We start from the raw sequence: 16,847 nt of genomic DNA on the forward strand, positions 1-16,847 counted from the left end.
AATTGGTGTTCAACAAAATTTAAAACTTTTAGGTTTCAAAGGATACCATCAAGAAGATGCTGGGCATGGTGGCCCATGCCTATAATCCCAGCAGCTCAGCAGGCTGAAGCAGGAGGATCAAAAGTTCAAAGCCAGCCTCAGCAATGTCGAGGCACTAAATAAGTAACTACCCTGTCTCTAAATAAAATACAAAAAATGGCTGGGGATGTGGCTCAGTGGTTAAGTACTACTGAGTTTAACCCCTGGTACCAAACAAAAAGTAAAGACAACTGACAGAAGAAAACACCTGCAAGCCATATATCTGATTAGGGACTTGTATCTATAAAGAACCTCTATAAATAAACAATTTTTTTTAAAAAGCCCAATTTAAAAATGTACAAAGGATCTACAAAGACATTTCTCCAAAGAAGATAGGCAAACAGCTACTAAGCACATGAAGCAATATTCAATATCACTAGTCATCAGTGAAATGCAAGTCAAAATCATGAGATATCTGTCACATCTCATGATGACTATAATCATAGTCAAGGAAGTACTGGTGAAGATGTATTCTCATATAATGCTGGTACAAATGTAAAATTATTACTCTTGGGAAAAATAGGGCAGTTCCCTTAATAGTTAAAGTCACCTTACTACTCAAAAATTCCACTCCTAGGTATCTACCCCCCCCCCAAAAAAAAATGTCCATACAAAAACCTGAATGTCTATAACAGTCCATTTCCAACAGATAACAAACCAAATGTGCATGAACAAACAAACAGTTAAAGGCAACGCAGCATATCCATACAGTGGGATAGTTTTCAGCCACAAAAATGGATATAAAGTATAGATACATCTACAACATGGATAACCCTTAAAAACATTACACAAATTAGACACAAATAACCACATACAACAATATAATTGCATTCATATTAAAGTATAGAATAGGCATATATACCAAGACAGAAGTACACAGGTAGTTGGTAGGGGTTAATAAATGGCTTTAGGGCACACATTAGTGAAACAAAAGGGTTTCTTTCCTTTTTTTTTTTTTTTTTTTTTGGTTCTGGGGATGTGCATGTGAAGTAAGCACTCTACCAACTGAGCTATGTCTCCAGCCCAAGGGTTTCTTTCTGAGAAAATGAAAATGTTCTAAGATAACTACAGCATGCCTCTGTGAATATAGCAAAACCCACTAAATTGTGCACTTTAAAGAGACAACTGTACTGTACATGAATATCTTAGGAAAGCTTTAAAAAAAAAGTAACTTCCTGAAACCAAACTCAATATCCATTACAGCTCCATCTACCAGAATTTTCAGCTTCCTTATGACAATCACTCAAAGGTGTGGTCAAGGGCCAAAGGAGACTGGCTCTTTTCCATAAGACTCTAAATTTTCATAACTTCAAAATCCCTGGAGAAGATGAGCCGGTTACACAGGCATTACCCAATCTTCCCAGTACCAACATTTTTGGAACCAAGTTCTTTCTATCTATCAAATATATAGTCTTGTCCAGAAGTACTCTATCCGGAAAAGTAGGTAAGAATAAGAACAGAAAGGTAGAAAAAAGAAGAAATGATAACAGAATTAAATGTTTAAAAAGGGGGCTAGAAATGTAGCTCAGCAGTACAGCATTTGCCCAACATGCACAAGGCCCCAGGTTTGAGCCCAAGCACCACAAGAGAAAAAGAAAGGAGAATGTGTTTTAAAAAAATTAATATTTTTTAAAGAATTTTTAAAGATTTTTTTTTAAGTTCTAAAGAGCCATTTTAGGGATGTCTTTCCCCCTGAAGATTACCTGCATTCATGTATATTCCTTGCTTCACCCCAAAGACATCTCTCTCTTGAGATTGCCCCATTCTTCCTGAACATGTATCTACTTTTCTAAATAAACCTGTCTATGACTTTGACTGGCCTGTGCTGAAATTCTAATCTGTCACATATGCCAAGAATCTCATTGGTCCTGAGTCAAGTTCCCCTAACTCTTCAGATACTCCTCAAATCCTCCTTCAGAGACATTTTTCTCCCATGACATCTCTAGGTAACCAATACAGGGAAATTTTTTTTTAATATTTATTCTTAAGTTTTAGGTGGACATAATATCTTTGTTTAACATTTATGTGGTGCTGAGGATTGAACCCAGTGCCTTGTGCATGCTAGGTGAGAACTTTACCACTGAGCCACAACCCTAGCCCAGTATAGGGAATTTTTAAGGCACTGATTCCAACAATCCCAAGAGAATGTATCTACCTACCTAAACAAAACCTGGCTATGACTTTGAAAAAATGTTTAAAAATAAATAAGGGTCACTTTAGAAATAATAAATTACAATACTGTAAATATTTTAAATTTAACACATCAGGTTAAATGCAGTTCTATTAATTGTTTGTAGCATTACCAGTATATTCCCTTCCTCTACTCCACCCAAAACAACCTGAGAGACAATCATAAATTTATAACAATTCATATGTCATTTGCCTATAAAACCAAATTTGTGCTCACAAATTTGTTTTAATGTGGAACAATATTTAGCCACTAACATCGCTTTGTCTAAATATTTTATTCTTTGCAATACAACCTTTCACTTGATAAAACAACATGGACTCTTAATTACCTATAATGCCTTTTTAGTCTCTCTCTAACGTGTTTTGCCTTTATCGTTAATGGCATTTATCTGTGAAATAACACAACTGGGTTTCCACAAAATAAAAGCAACCAAAGCATACATAAAATATGATATGATGAAGCAGCACGTGGTGGCGCATGCCTGTAATCCCAGTGGCTCCAGAGGCTGAGACAGGAGGATCACAAGTTCAAAGCCAGCCTCAGCAATGGCGAGGTATTTAGCAACTCAGTGAAACTCTGTCTCTAAATAAAATACAAATAGGGCTGGGGATGTGGCTCAGTGGTTGAGTGCCTGAGTTCAATCCCCAGTCCCACCCCCCCCCCAAAAAAAAAAGAATACAGTGTGATACAGTAGTATTAAAGAATCTAAAATCAAGAAACTAGCTCTGGCCAGGTACAGCAGTATTCCCATGAACTCAAGCAGGATTATAGGTTCAAGGCAAGCCTCAGCAATTTAGTAAGACCATCTCAAAATAGAAAATAGTAACAATAAAGGGGGAAGGGCTGGGAAGTAGATCAATGGTAAAGTGCCCCTTTGTTCAATCCCCAGTACCAAAAATATTCTTTTTTTTTTTTTTATAACATTGAACTGGAGAATTTTTTTTAACATTATTTTTTAGTTTTAGGTGGACACAATATCTTTATTTTACATTTATGTGGTGCTGAGGATTGAACCCAGTGTCTCATGCATGGTAGGCGAGCGCTCTACCACTGAGCCACAATCCCAGCCCCCCAAAATATTCTTAAGTATGTATATAAAAAAATAAACAAATATTCATATACATGTTGCACATATACATATAAAATCGTATATACTGCACCTTTTTTTTTTCTTTTTTAGCCTATTAAACAACTATTTTGGGCTGGGGATATAGCTCAGTTGGTAGAGTACTTGCCTCACATACACAAGGCCCTGGGTTCAATCTCCAGGTCCACAAAAAAACAAACAAACCAAAAAAAAAACATAAATAACTATTTGTATTAAGATATTTTGGCTTAAAGAAAAAAACATATTATCCATCCAGCTCATCTAATTTTAAATTTCAACATCAAATTTCAGTTTAAATTTCATATAACATTTATTTATATTTACTTGTGTAAGTACTGTTTCCCTCTCATGCTACCAAAAAGCAAACAAAAATATAACTAATAGTGTAATTCAAAAATAATTCATTTCAAAACATAGTGTAAAGCTTCTTCTTGACTCAATCCCCTCCCAATTTGACAATACCATCAATTATCTAAAGCACAAAAATAGGTAAATAAAACAATATGAAACTAAGCATGGCATTTTGTTGTTGCAGTACTAGGAATCAAACCCAAGGCCTTGCATATGCTAGGGAAACACTCTTCAACTGAGCCATATCCACACTAACAAGTTTCAAAGTGAATTTCAATGGTTTATGAAAACTCGACTGCCTAAAGTATATTTTCTTAATTATTCCAAGGTTCCAAATTTCTTATATCTAAAAACAGTGAAACTGTAACAGAATGTTGAAATATAAACAGGATTCTAATGTGCAACAAACACCCTAATAAACTATCAGCAACTTGTTTATAGTGTATATTCAACTTCCTATAAAAACTAAAAGTTGTTAATAAAAAGTATGTGGCCCTAGTATCATCTAATGTCTCCTCTTTTTCAAATTATTTTAACATTCTCTCATGTCTAGTGTTGGGGGAGGGAGGATGAAAACTATCCAATTAAATGTATCATCTTATTATTTAATTTTCAAGTATACTTTTAACTATAGGTACCAAACACAAGTCTGAAAAGGATAAGGCCCCATTCACAAGCAAATGGATATCAACTAGCAAAAACAAAAACTGTAACGCTAAAACTTCACTTTTAGGGCTGGGGTTGTAGCTCAGTGGTAGAGTGCTTGCCTCACATGTGGAAGGCACTGGGTTTGATTCCTAGCACCACATAAAAATAAAATTTTTTTTTAAAAAAAGGTATTGTATCCATCTACAACTAAAAAAATATATTAAAAGGGGAAAGAAAAAAAAAAAAAAAAAAACCTTCACTTTTAAAATGATCTTTCCTGGCCAGTGTGGGGCCTGGGAGGCTGAGAGAGTAGGATTGCAGGCTCAAAGCCAGCCTCAGCAGGCACTAAGCAACTCAGTGAGACCCTGTCTCTAAGTTATACAAAATAGGGCTAGGGATGTGGCTCAGTGGTTAAGTGTTCCTGAGTTCACTACCCAGTACCAAAATAAATAAATAAATAAATATTCCTTCCTTTGCTGGTTAGTACTGACACCAAGAATATTGAAATATTTTTCCAAGGCTAAAATTGCTAGATTTTATCATCAATGACACCTACACATAATAAAGATGATTTAACCGACACAGAATGTACTGAGGTAATACCCTAAAAGTATCAATCACGACACACATTCAAATCCTTTCATTTTAGCACACAGATTTGAAATTTCTTTTTATTATGCAATGATGGCATGAAATATTAAATCACAGTTCTATAATCTAGTTTGGATAAAGAATAGCAAATAGGTCATATGCGCTTTCACTTTTAAACAGTAACACCTAACATTTGTAATTAATTATTTTTGAAACAGTCAAATATTTAAAGCCTCCATGTTAACACTTAATTTCAAAGTCTGCATTCCTGAGAAACCAAACATTGTATTCAGTACTAGAGAGAAGTTGCAAAGCTTATCTAAGAAACCACTTGTTCAATGTTTCATCTTGGTCTGGTTTTGTTTGCACTGCAGCTTTTCACTGAAATGAAAAATTTTAAAAAGGATAGTATGTATTCAGTGAGGTAAGAAGAATCCTCTCTCCTCATTCTGAAGAGCCATCGTCCTCTCCTCCACCCACGTCAAGGAGAGTCTTGGAGAACCGGACCTCCCAACTCGACCCAGGATGTCTCTGAACGCCACCCGCCTACGGTGACCAAGGTTGACACCCGCCCACCTTGGTTGGGCCTCGCCTCCTCTCTTCCCCCAGCGCCTTCAATCATCACCCCGCAGGGCCCTGATTCTGCGCCAGGGCGGGGGCCACCCCGCCACCGGACAAGCGCGCGACGGACGCACGAGCACGACCCGCCACCCCCGACGGCCGACCCGGGCCCTTGGCATCCGCGCCGGTCCCACCCGATCCCTCCCCAGTCCCAGGCTTCGTTCCAGGGGAGCGCAGAATTCAAGAGAGCGCACTCCGGCTTCTCCTACACGGACAGCACCCCGCCGCCAGGAGCGGGCGAAGGGGGAGAGCCGGGTCAGAGCGGGAAAGCAGGCAGCCCGGCCCAGGAACCGACCTGTGGAGACCGCCATCTTCTCCTGCAGCCCGACGCAGCCGCCCGCACGCACGGGACGTGGTTCGTCACTTCCGGGAGCACGCCGCCGGGTCCACGTCACCATGGGCTCCACCCCCGGCGGCGGGCGCTGCTGGGCCCCAGTGATGGTTGTGCCCGGGGGCGCTGGGGACTCGGCCCCGTGATTATAGTTACCTCAAAACACTAGGAGAGGGCTGACAGACAAAGATGAGTCAGTCTCCATAAAATAGAAAAAGAAAACGTGTTAAAAGGCGTGTGCAGAGCTGGGGTTGTGGCTCAGGCAGAGCGCTTGCCTGGCACAAGTGACGCCCTGGGTTCGAGCCTCAGCACCGCATAAAAATAAAGATATTGTGTTCACTTGTAACTAAAACATAAATATTTAAAAAAAAAAAAAAACAAAGGCGTGTGCAGGAGGGCAGCAGTCTGCGATGTGATAGTCAAAGGGCATCTAAAGAAATGTGCAGCTAGGGAGAACACAGATTGTCCATCCTATAGAACCTTGAAAAAAGAGGGGGGGGGCCCTCAGTAATGTTTCATATTCATTAATTATCGAAATGATATTTGAACAAAGTTGAATTTGGACATGTTATTAAAATAAAAACCTACACAAAATATGTGCATCAACAATTGAAAAATTGAGTTGGACAGTAAATTTGAAGAACCCCTAAGAAACCAATTTATTGTATTTAGTTGTATACACAATAGTGAAAATTATTTAAATGTATGACTAACCCTAAAAACATCTTTCAAGAGGAATAAACTAAAATTTCTAAGCAATCATTATGTCCTTCAAAAAGCAAAGATGGCCAGTGAGGAGGCTGGGTCAGAGCCAGAACAAAGGAGCATGGTGAGGGTCTTCTGATGATGTCAACTTCCTGGATGAGGAAAGTGCTCAAGGACACAAGGAAAGGACCCAATCAGACAGACCCTTCTGTACTCCTGCTACTAAGTGGGGATCCAATATAAAAACTAAAACAGTTGTGTGGACAGAAGGGACACCAATCAATAATGTTGAGGACAGGGGAGGAGATGAGAGAAGGGGAAAATTCAGAGGCAGTAAAAAGAATGGACCAAAACTCCCCCACTGGGTTCCCAGCTCTGGGGCCTCTTCAGAGAAGTCTGTCTCTGTCACTTTTGCAATAGCTGCTTCTTGCTTGCTGTCTCTGTGTTCTGTTCTTCAAGTCTTTGCTGAAGGGAGACAAGGAACCCAGGACTCCTAGATGGTAACACTACCAATAGTTTGCAACAGATCTGGGAATCTAATGCAATTTTTTGTTTGTTTTGGGGGTTTCATTTTTGGGTATTGGAGAATGAACCCAGGGATGCTTTACCACTAAGGTACTCCTGAGGCCTTTTTATTTTGAGACAGGGTGTTGCTAAGTTGCTTAGGGCCTGGCAAATTACTGAAGGCTGCCCTTTGAATTTGCAATTCTCCTCCCTCTGCCTCTGGAGTCTCTGAGAGTACAGACTCTAATGCAGTTTTGAACCCAAAGTTAATGCTTTTTTCATTCCTAGTTTCCATTACTTTGTTGGTCATGATACTTGTAGATATTGGTGTTGCTATAATTATTTATATATATATATATATCCTGAATTTATTTATTTTGTTTGTTTGATTTAGGGGTATTCATGATGTAGAGACAGGTAATTACTGGCCGTATGGGGATTTTTAGTTCTTTCCATTCTGTCTGTTGTTTGTTTGTTTGCACCAGGGATTGAACCCAAAGTTGCCTCAGCACTGAGCTACATCCCCAGCCCAATTTTTTAATTTTTTTTATTTTGAGACAGGGTCTTGCCAAGTTGCTTAGGGCCTCACTAAATTGCTGAGGCTGGCTTTGAACTTGTGCTCCTCCTGCCTCAGCCTCCCAAGCCACTGGGATTACAGGCTTGGGCCACCACACCTAGCAAAATTGGATTTGTTGTTGATGGTGATTTGTTTCTTTTTACTGACTAGTTTCTATTACACAGAGAAAGGCAGACAAGCTGCTATATCAATTCCGAGTTCTATTTTTAGAAGTTTGGGTTCTGTCCCCAGCACTCTCTTAGTTCCTCTGAGGAGGGACAGCTGCCTTGTTGAGAGCTTTCATGTGGAGAAGTACTCATGGCAAAGAAGTGAGGGCAGCCTCTAGCCAACAACTGGCAAAGAATGAGGCCCTCAATTCAACAGCCCAAGAGGAACTGAATCCCTTCAACTTCCATGGGAGTGTGATTAAAAGCAGATTCTCCCTCGGTTTAGCCTTCGGATGAAACCACATCCCTGGCCAACTCCTCCTTTGGCACTTTGCCAGAGACCATGGGACAGAGGAACCAAGATAAGGTACACTCAGATTCCTGACCCACAAAAAATGAGATGTTTGCTTTTTGTTTGGGGGGGGTGGTGTGATGGTTTCTTAGATTGCTAAGTTTGAGGATGATTTGCTAAGCAGCATTGTTACTGTATATTCATTAATCATACGAACATTGCATAACAATCATCATACATTTTTCACAAATTTCCGGCCCAATTACACTTGGCTACAGGAGACCTGTGTTGACATAAGTTTTCCATCTTATTAAGATAGACTGTTTAAATATGCTCATTCCAACAAAATCAAAAGTAGTAATTAGCCCCGTGCAGTGGCACATACCTGTAATCCCCGCAACTCTGGAGGCTGAGTTCAAATCAGCCTCAGCAAAAGCAAGGCAATAATCAACTGAGTGAGACCCTGTCTCTAAATAAAATATAAAATAGGGCTGGGGATGTGGCTCAGAGGTTGAGTTCTCTTGAGTTCAATCCCTGGTACACCCCCCCCCCCAAAAAAAGCAATAATTAGCAAACATTGATTCTCCTTTAAAATGTGAAACATTTTCTCAGGAAATGTCTCAATCTTAATGACAAAATACATAAATATATTTCCTCTTATATTGCAAAGTAAACTTGTGAAGCCAGTACTACTATCATGTTTCTACCCATCTTTCTTTGAAGAATAAATTACAAAAAAAAAAGAGAGAGAGAGAGAGAGAGAGAAAGTTAGATTTTGTGTAACTTGAAAAACAAAGTGCATAATTTTGGCGTTTACTCAATGGTATATGAGGAAAAAAGCAACAAATTTAGTAACAACCAGAAACAAGTACAAGTGAATAATTCCTTCAGATTACATCAGAGACAACCACGAAACAAAAACAACCAGAATATAAAAGTGAACAAAAGAAGAAAATCACAAAAATCAAATAGGTTCTTGCTAGGGATGTAATATATTGGTAGAACACATGCATAGCATGCATAAAGCCCTTCATTCAATCCCAGCAGTAAAAATAAAATATTAAAACAGTCTAAAATCTCCCATTATTCTGTTGAGATTAGAAAATCACTACATAATGTTTGCTAATTTAAAGGTCTGGCAAATGTATTGGAATGAATATTGTTTGGGGCTCAGCGCTTAACATGTGTGAGGTTCTGGGTTAATTCCCTTCACCTCCCAGAAAATGAGTTGACTAATAAAACTTTGTTCAGTATGGAAATTAAGTGGCAGAAAAGAGCAAATCAAAAAATACCTGGAGGGTCAAACAAACCAGTCAAACAACACCTGTGGAGGCAAATCCTGGTGCACAGGAGAATCAGCAAGAGGCGAGGGCAGCTTGAGTAACACAAGAACATAGGAGAGACCTTGAAGCCAAGGTGAACAACAGTCACTCCCCGTAGTTCTCCACCTCTGCTCACTCATCCATCTCATCAGTGCATACTGAAGAAGATGGGTTTGGAACCGGAGATCCAAGTCCATCCACTGTGCACCCTATGACCTGGAGGAAGGCATTTAATCTCTATTAATTTGCATCTCCTCACCAGAAAAAAAATAGGAATAATTTTAAGGTTTATAGTTAGCACATCTAATACAGTGTCTGGGCCATCGAATGTGTACAACAGGGCTGGGGTTGTAGGTCAGTGGTACAGCACTTGCCTAGCACACATAAGGCACTAGGTTTGAGCCTTAGCACCACAGAAATAAAATAAAGGTAATGTGTTCATCGACACCTAAAACAAAATATTTTTTTTTAAATGTGAACAAAAAATGGTGTCGATTATTACAAAGATTAGATCCCAAGAGAAAATGGTTCTTTCAACTAACAGGCAAATAAGTTTTAGAGGAATTGTGTGTTTTCCTCTTGACTCTCTAGCTGCTCAAAAACTTAAATCCAAATATGTAGCACATCACTAGTAAATATTTAATATGTATTAAATATACATCTCATATATATTCTTAATGTATATACTGAGTTCACTGCCTCAATTCACCTTACTTTCCCATTTCTCCTTCTTATTTTATACTTATTTGTTTCCTTATCATGGTACTTACTACATCTCTATAAGCATCTCCAAAACTTCTTCCTTTCTTTTTTTTTTTCAATTAATTTATTTATTTATTTTAGTTTTCGGCGGACACAACATCTTTGTTTGTATGTGGTGCTGAGGATCGAACCCGGGCCACACACATGCCAGGCGAGTGCACTACCGCTTGAGCCACATCCCCAGCCCCTTCCTTTCTTTTTTAACATTTATTATTCGATTGTAGTTGGACACAATAACTTTTATATTATTTATTTATTTTTATGTGGTGCTGGGGATCGAACCTAGGGTCTCACACGTGCTAGGCGAGCACTCTACCACTGGGCCACAACCCCAGCCCCCCCAAACTTCTTCCTTTTTATTTTTAGAAAGAATAGTATTAATTATGATGAATAAACTATTTTATTACTGGATAATTGAGAATTACTTAGCACACACCATTTCCTAATTCCCTTCCAAGAAAAAGTGTCCAATTATATGCTACTAGTGGAAGACACCTTGCTTCTCAGCTTAGGGTGACTAGCAGCCTAAGCTGCTAATGACATTTTGAAGGCAGTCACATTCCTTAACTCATCTGATCCTTCCATCCTTCCAATTGCCAAAACAAATATTCCTCTTCTTCCCATGAAGTTCCTGCCTCCCTTGCTGCCATCAGTGTCTGTAATAGATACACTTCAAAGTGCGCTATGACTCATACCTTCTGGAATTGATGACTCTGTGATACATACTATCATAATGCCTGTTCTACAAGGAAATTCTTTCCTTTGCTGGATCTGATGAAGCAAACTGCCATGTTGCAAGCTTCACTTTGGAAGGGACCACATGACAAGAAGCCTCTGGCCAACACTGAGACTCTCAGTGGGACAGTTATAAGGAGCCAAGTGCTGCCATCACCCATGTGAGCTTTAGAAACTGTTCCCTCCTCAGTCAAGTCTTGGAACAAGGCTACAGCTCCTGAACTGGAACTTGGATCATAAGCATGCAGAAGGCACAGCTGAGCCAAACCTAGAGACCTGACCCAGAGACACTATGGGAGAATAACTGTGCTGTAGTCATCAAGTTTGTGATAATTAGTTTGCATCAATAGAAAAATAACACAACATTCTGATTATAAGGCCCTATAACCTGATAGCCTGGATGAGCCTGATTTTCTCACAAACAAAAGATTTTTTAAAATTTCTCTTTTGATAGGTGTATATGGACAGCATGTCTTTATTTGATTTGTCTATTTTTATGTGGTGCCAAAGATCCAACCCAGTGCCCCACACATCCTAGGCAAGCACTCTGCCAATGAGCTACAGCCCCAGCCCACAATTAAAAGATTCTTACACAACAACCTAACAGGAATGTCTTACCAGTGTGGGGAAATTCTAATATTTTCATCAAATTATTGAATTTTCCCCAAGCATATCTTCTCAATTCTAATGGCCTCATTGCAGACATACTTAGATTGCAACAGCATCTCAGCTAACCTGTCCTAATTTTGTGTGTGTGTGTGTATGTGTGTGTATGTTACTGAAGATCAAACCCAGGGGTGTTTTACCCCTGAGCTACATTCCCTGTCCTTTTTGTTTTTAATTTTGAGACAGGATCTCACTAAGTTGCTGAGGCTGGCCTTAAACTCTCCATCCTTCTCCCTCAGCCTCCTGAGCTACTGGGATAACAGGTATGCACCATCAGCCCAACAATATCTGTGTTTCTTAAGCAATACTTTCTGAATGAGAAAACCTGCATTTGCTACTTTTTTTTTTCTAACTACCAGGCTGGCAATAAGTTTCCTGTTGATTTCCAATTTGAATCAATTCATAGTGGCAGCTGAAGACCCATGTTTACAGCCATCACCAAGCTCAACAGAAAGAAAGTACTGTATTATGTGTCAATGTCTGTTGTAGGGGGTTTTCAGCCTGGGGTATAATGTAAAGGCCAAATATTACTGTTTGACTTTCACAACCAGCCAGAATTCTCCTCCTCCAACTATCCCATGTGATCCTTCATCCTTAACCAGTGGATGCCCACACTACATTCAAGCCATCTTCCACATGCACTGTTACTGTCTCTCAGGGTTGTTTCTCTTCCTTAGATTTCCTTTCCTCCACTTTCAACATCCTAGTGCTCCCTAAGGTCCAATTCAAATACCACTTGCCTGAATCTTTCCTGGTTTGTTTCTTGTCCTTTTGTTAAACTGCTCTACTTCTCTTAGTATGTACTAAGAATTCAGTAGGACAAAAAGCTAACATTTTGTTTTTTAAAAAAAGCAGATCCAACCAGGTTCTATGGCAGATGCCTATAATCCCAGTGGCTCAGGAGGCTGAGGCAGGAGGATTGTGAGTTCAAAGCCAGCCTCAGCACCTTAGTGAGGTGCTGAGCAAATTAGTAAAACCTTGTTTTTAAATGAAATATATAAAAGGGCCAGAGATATAGCTCAGTGGTTGAGTGCCCCTGGTTTCAATTCCTGGTACCAAAAAAAAAAATTCATTTTAATCCACTTACCTTTTTGAACTACAGATTTGTGAGGCCTCAGTAACCAAGGAATTCATGGATCTTGTTGAATGGAAATTTCAGTACCTGTAGCTGAACATGTTCATGAAACTCCGTGGTAGAGGACTTGTCTAGCATGTGAGGCCCTGGGTGTGATTTCCAGCTCCTTAAAACACAAAAATAAGAAAACATTTACACATATGCACACAAGACCTCATTATTTGCCCCAGGAGTATTGCTGTCTTTTGAACATTTTAGCATGCTTCCCTGTGCCTTCTGTTTTGTAAGTGGGTTTCTTTCTCCAGCTTGGGACAAAAATCTAACCACTTAAAGTGTTTGGTCTAAAGTTTACCTTTCTCAGATGGTGAGGGGTAATCTCATGAAAATCAAAGAAAGATCAGTCAGAGTAGAGAAAAGGAGGAGGGGAGGGAATTTGAGCTACCCAGCTTCCGTATTGTTTTTTTTTTGTTTTGTTTTGTTTTGTTTTGTTTTTTCCCTTTGGTGGGGGCATTACCAGGAATTGAACTCAGGGGCACTCAGCCACTGAGCCACATCCCCAGCCCTATTTTGTATATTACTTAGAGACAGGGTCTCACTGAATTGCTTAGCCCTAGCTTTTGCTGAGGCTGGCTTAGTACTCATGATCCTCCTCCCTCAGCCTCCTGAGCTACCGGGATTACAGGGGTGCCCCACTGTGCTGGCCCTCAATTGTTTTTTTTTTTTTTCTGTTTTACTTTTTAATTTTATATCATGTGCGTTTGTTACAAATAAAAAAATCATCTATTTTTAAAAATACTTATTTGTTTGCATTAACACACTTCAGCAAAGAGGAGGAACTGGCATTCAAATATGGCTAGCTAATCATGACCATATTAATTGTACAGACTTTTCTTTCTTATTCTTCGGTACTGAGGATTGAACCCAAGGACTTGTGCGTTCTAAATACACCTCAGCATTGAGCAACATGCCCAGTCCCCAAAGATACTTTTCTAAGCAAACAGTTCTTACATATTATGAACTTGGCACTGAGCTAGGTGCCATAAAGAATAAACATAAATCGGACAGAATCGAATCCCTTTAAAAGGTGTAGTCAGCGAGGAGGAGGGAGAAGGACGTGAGTAATGTAGGAGAACACTGGAATTCTCTTCATGTGTCCATTTAGTTTTGCTGTCCTTTATGGAGTTAGTTCATGCTTCTTGTCTTGACAAGTCTTAGAAATCAACTAGAAAATATATATTTTATAAATGAATTTGATTACTAAACAAAGTATTAAATATATCAATTCTAGACTATTTATCTTTATATACTTCTGCAGCTCTTTCTACCCTCTGTTTCTGGGTTCTGTCATTTTTTGTTATGAAAAAGAAGGCATGGAGGAGATCCTAAGCAGGTGGACTCTTCACATCTTTGCTCCATTTGATATGTGTCTGTGACAATGAAACCCAATAGGTAGCAGAGGTGCTAAAAGCCCCAAACAATGAGTGTGGGGTAGGGAGATCAGAGGGCATTTCACACAGCAGGCTGGGTAAGTTTCTAGTCCTGACTGAGGATGGAAGCATTAGGGTGGAGGAGGCAAAAAGATTATTTGCATGAAAAATGTTTTGCCTACCACTTGTTGTGATTCCCATTTATCTGTAGTTATGTTTTAAAAGCTGCTTCCTAAGGAAATTCTTCCAGCCATTTCTCAAAGTAGTTTTTTTTTGTTTTTTTGTTTTGTTTTGTTTTGTTTTGTTTTTTGCAGGAGGGAAGGGATTGTCGAAAAATTTAAGTCATCTTAAAGGACAGAGGTTTAGAAGCATTTCATTGTTGCAATGATCCAAACCCATATATGTCATTTCTTCCTCAAAATCCCACTTAGTGCTCTTGCCTGGCAGGGAGCATTGCTGGTGAGGATGGGGGGTGTAGGTGAACAGAAAGGGGTCTTCCTGTGGTGGATGGTAAGCGAGAGAAGGAACGTAGCTGTTGAAATCCACAGGCACTTTCTCTTCATAAAGCTCGCCCCCTGGATTTGGCCATAATGGGTGGCAGCTAGTTTTGGCAGCAGGTGGTTCCAGGGGAATCTGCTGGGGAAAGTTCTCCAAAGAATTCTGGGAAGGAAAGAAGTCACAAGGCCAGCTGGTCAGAGGAAAAGGATAATTGGGACAATAGTTGTCATTGAGAGGGCTTCTCCCCAAAGCAGCGTTTTTATTCCATGCTTGCAGATTGTCATAATCTGAGTAGACTCCAGAGGCAGAAGGCTGAAACAGGTCTCCACTATTGTAGATCCTATTACTGGAAAATCTGCATTTTTCATACAGCTTAGTGGGGTCTAAGGTGGAAGTCGGGTCTGCCAGATCAGTGGTTCCCCCTGAACCATAACTCTTGGAGAAGGATAAGCAATCATTCAGTGAATTCGGCTGGGGAGTGTTAGCTATTAAATGTCCACTGTAACTGCCAGGCAATTGGACACCTTCCTGGAATGACCAAGTTAAAGGTAAACTTCCCTGACTTTGTGTTTCACCTGGAAGAGACTTGGATCCTGGGTTCCCCTTCAGCTTTAGGGAGACAGAGGCAGGTGCCCCATGCACTTTCTTCATTGCTCTTCTTGCCTCAGCTTCTAACTTGGTTTCTGGCTTTGGATGATCATGCTCTCCCTTTGACTGGAAGAATATGAAGCGTCCATCGTGTCTCCAGAAGTTGGTGACGGGGAAGCCCCCATGGCCTCGGCAAGGAATCAGCTTCAAAGGCCCATTACAGTTGGGACAACTTTTCTTCTGCTGCTTCTGCCGGGCTTTGTCACAGATCGCAGGTCTCAGGTAGACCTTGCGCCCCTCCTTGGTAGAGCAATTGTGGCCGCACACCACCACACCCAGACAGGACTTCTTGAGGATGCGAGAGTTGTGGTTGTTAGTGTTGCGCATGGCCCAGCTGCTCAGGTGCCGCTGTGCATTCCTGTCTTCTGAGCTGTATATGTGCTTCACATAGGAATCTGGCCACTCCTGGAACCAGTCAGTCTTTTTCACATTCTGTGGCAGTTTCATGTCATTAATGTCCCAGTTTAATACCTCTTTGTCTTCAGAATCAAAGTCTTCAGGTTCCATGATAAAGTCAGGTCACCCACACGTTTTCCTCTATTCAATTTCCTTCAATTTGAACTTGAGAATTTGCTCTCAAAGGTTCTTGATATAGGTGGATCAGCCTTCTGACTTCTTATCCAGATGTAGACAATATTGTCAAGAACTCATCTCCCGTTCAGGTCCCAGTAAGTTCTGGTCATTTTCCTGTTCCCTATTCCAGGTCAGGGTACACTATGCTAATGAGCTCTGGCAACAATCCAATCAAAATCTAGATGCTCTCAGCTCAGGATAGGTAAAAGCAGCCTGTTTCTTCTCAGCAGCCAACAATGTAATGAATATTCTATGGTGTGCTTCTGAACTTTCCCCTTCTTTATGTTGAGGACCTTGTAACTGAAATGGACATTGAGAAGAACCTTGTGAAGAAGTACAGATGTCTTCCTTCTTGTTTCATAGGGTAAGCCCAAACAGATTCAATCACTGTAGATCTTCATTCTCTTATCATTTATCCAGCCTGTCTCCTCTTCATTTGCCCAAATTGCCGAAGGCTTGGTGCAGTGTGATGAATAGGCCTTCATTCTGGAGCAGCAGAATGGTGTCGGAGAGCTATGGGAGGAGGCCCAACAATGAGCCCCTCAATTGTTTTTAACAACATGATATTTGGACTATTTTTATATTGTGGGAAGTTAATTAACATATGAATTACCACACATATGATTTTTTAAGATAAGAACACTTAAAATCTACTCTTAGCAATTATCAAAATGCAATGCACTTTTATTATTAACCACATTGCACAATAGGTCTCTTGAACTTATTCTTGCTGTCCAGCTGAAACTTGTATCCTTTGACCAACACCTCCCCGAATCCCCACCACAACCCAAACCTCTGATAACCACTATTCTATTCTTTTCTTCTATAAATTCACCTTTTTTAGATTGCAAATATAAGTGAGATCTTCGGCCTTTGTCTTTCTGTGTCTGGTTTATTTTTCTTAACATAATGTCCTCCAGATTCATCCACTTTACCACAAGTGGCAAGATCTTGATCTCCTCCTCCTCCTCCTCCTCATCTCCTTTCTTCTCCTTCTC

At 40.0% G+C, this 16,847-nt stretch overlaps 2 protein-coding genes across 2 annotated transcripts in view; both read right to left on the bottom strand.

The window, feature by feature from the left end:
* Ube2v2 (ubiquitin conjugating enzyme E2 V2) overlaps positions 1 to 5,937 on the bottom strand; it is a 37,543-nt gene extending 31,606 nt beyond the window's left edge. The window contains exon 1 of the mRNA XM_027932823.2: positions 5,884 to 5,937. Coding sequence (XP_027788624.1) covers positions 5,884 to 5,899 — 16 coding nt within the window. The 5' untranslated portion in view covers positions 5,900 to 5,937. The remainder of the gene's footprint in view (positions 1 to 5,883) is intronic.
* Positions 5,938 to 14,472: 8,535 nt separating this feature from the next.
* On the bottom strand, positions 14,473 to 15,783 carry LOC114090569 (chorion-specific transcription factor GCMa-like). The gene has a single exon (XM_071602005.1). The coding sequence runs from the start codon at positions 15,781 to 15,783 to the stop codon at positions 14,473 to 14,475; it is 1,311 nt and encodes a 436-aa protein (XP_071458106.1).
* Between the last annotated feature and the right edge of the window lie 1,064 nt (positions 15,784 to 16,847).

This window comes from Marmota flaviventris, chromosome 15 (assembly GCF_047511675.1).
Source record: "Marmota flaviventris isolate mMarFla1 chromosome 15, mMarFla1.hap1, whole genome shotgun sequence".
Taxonomy (NCBI): domain Eukaryota; kingdom Metazoa; phylum Chordata; class Mammalia; order Rodentia; family Sciuridae; genus Marmota; species Marmota flaviventris.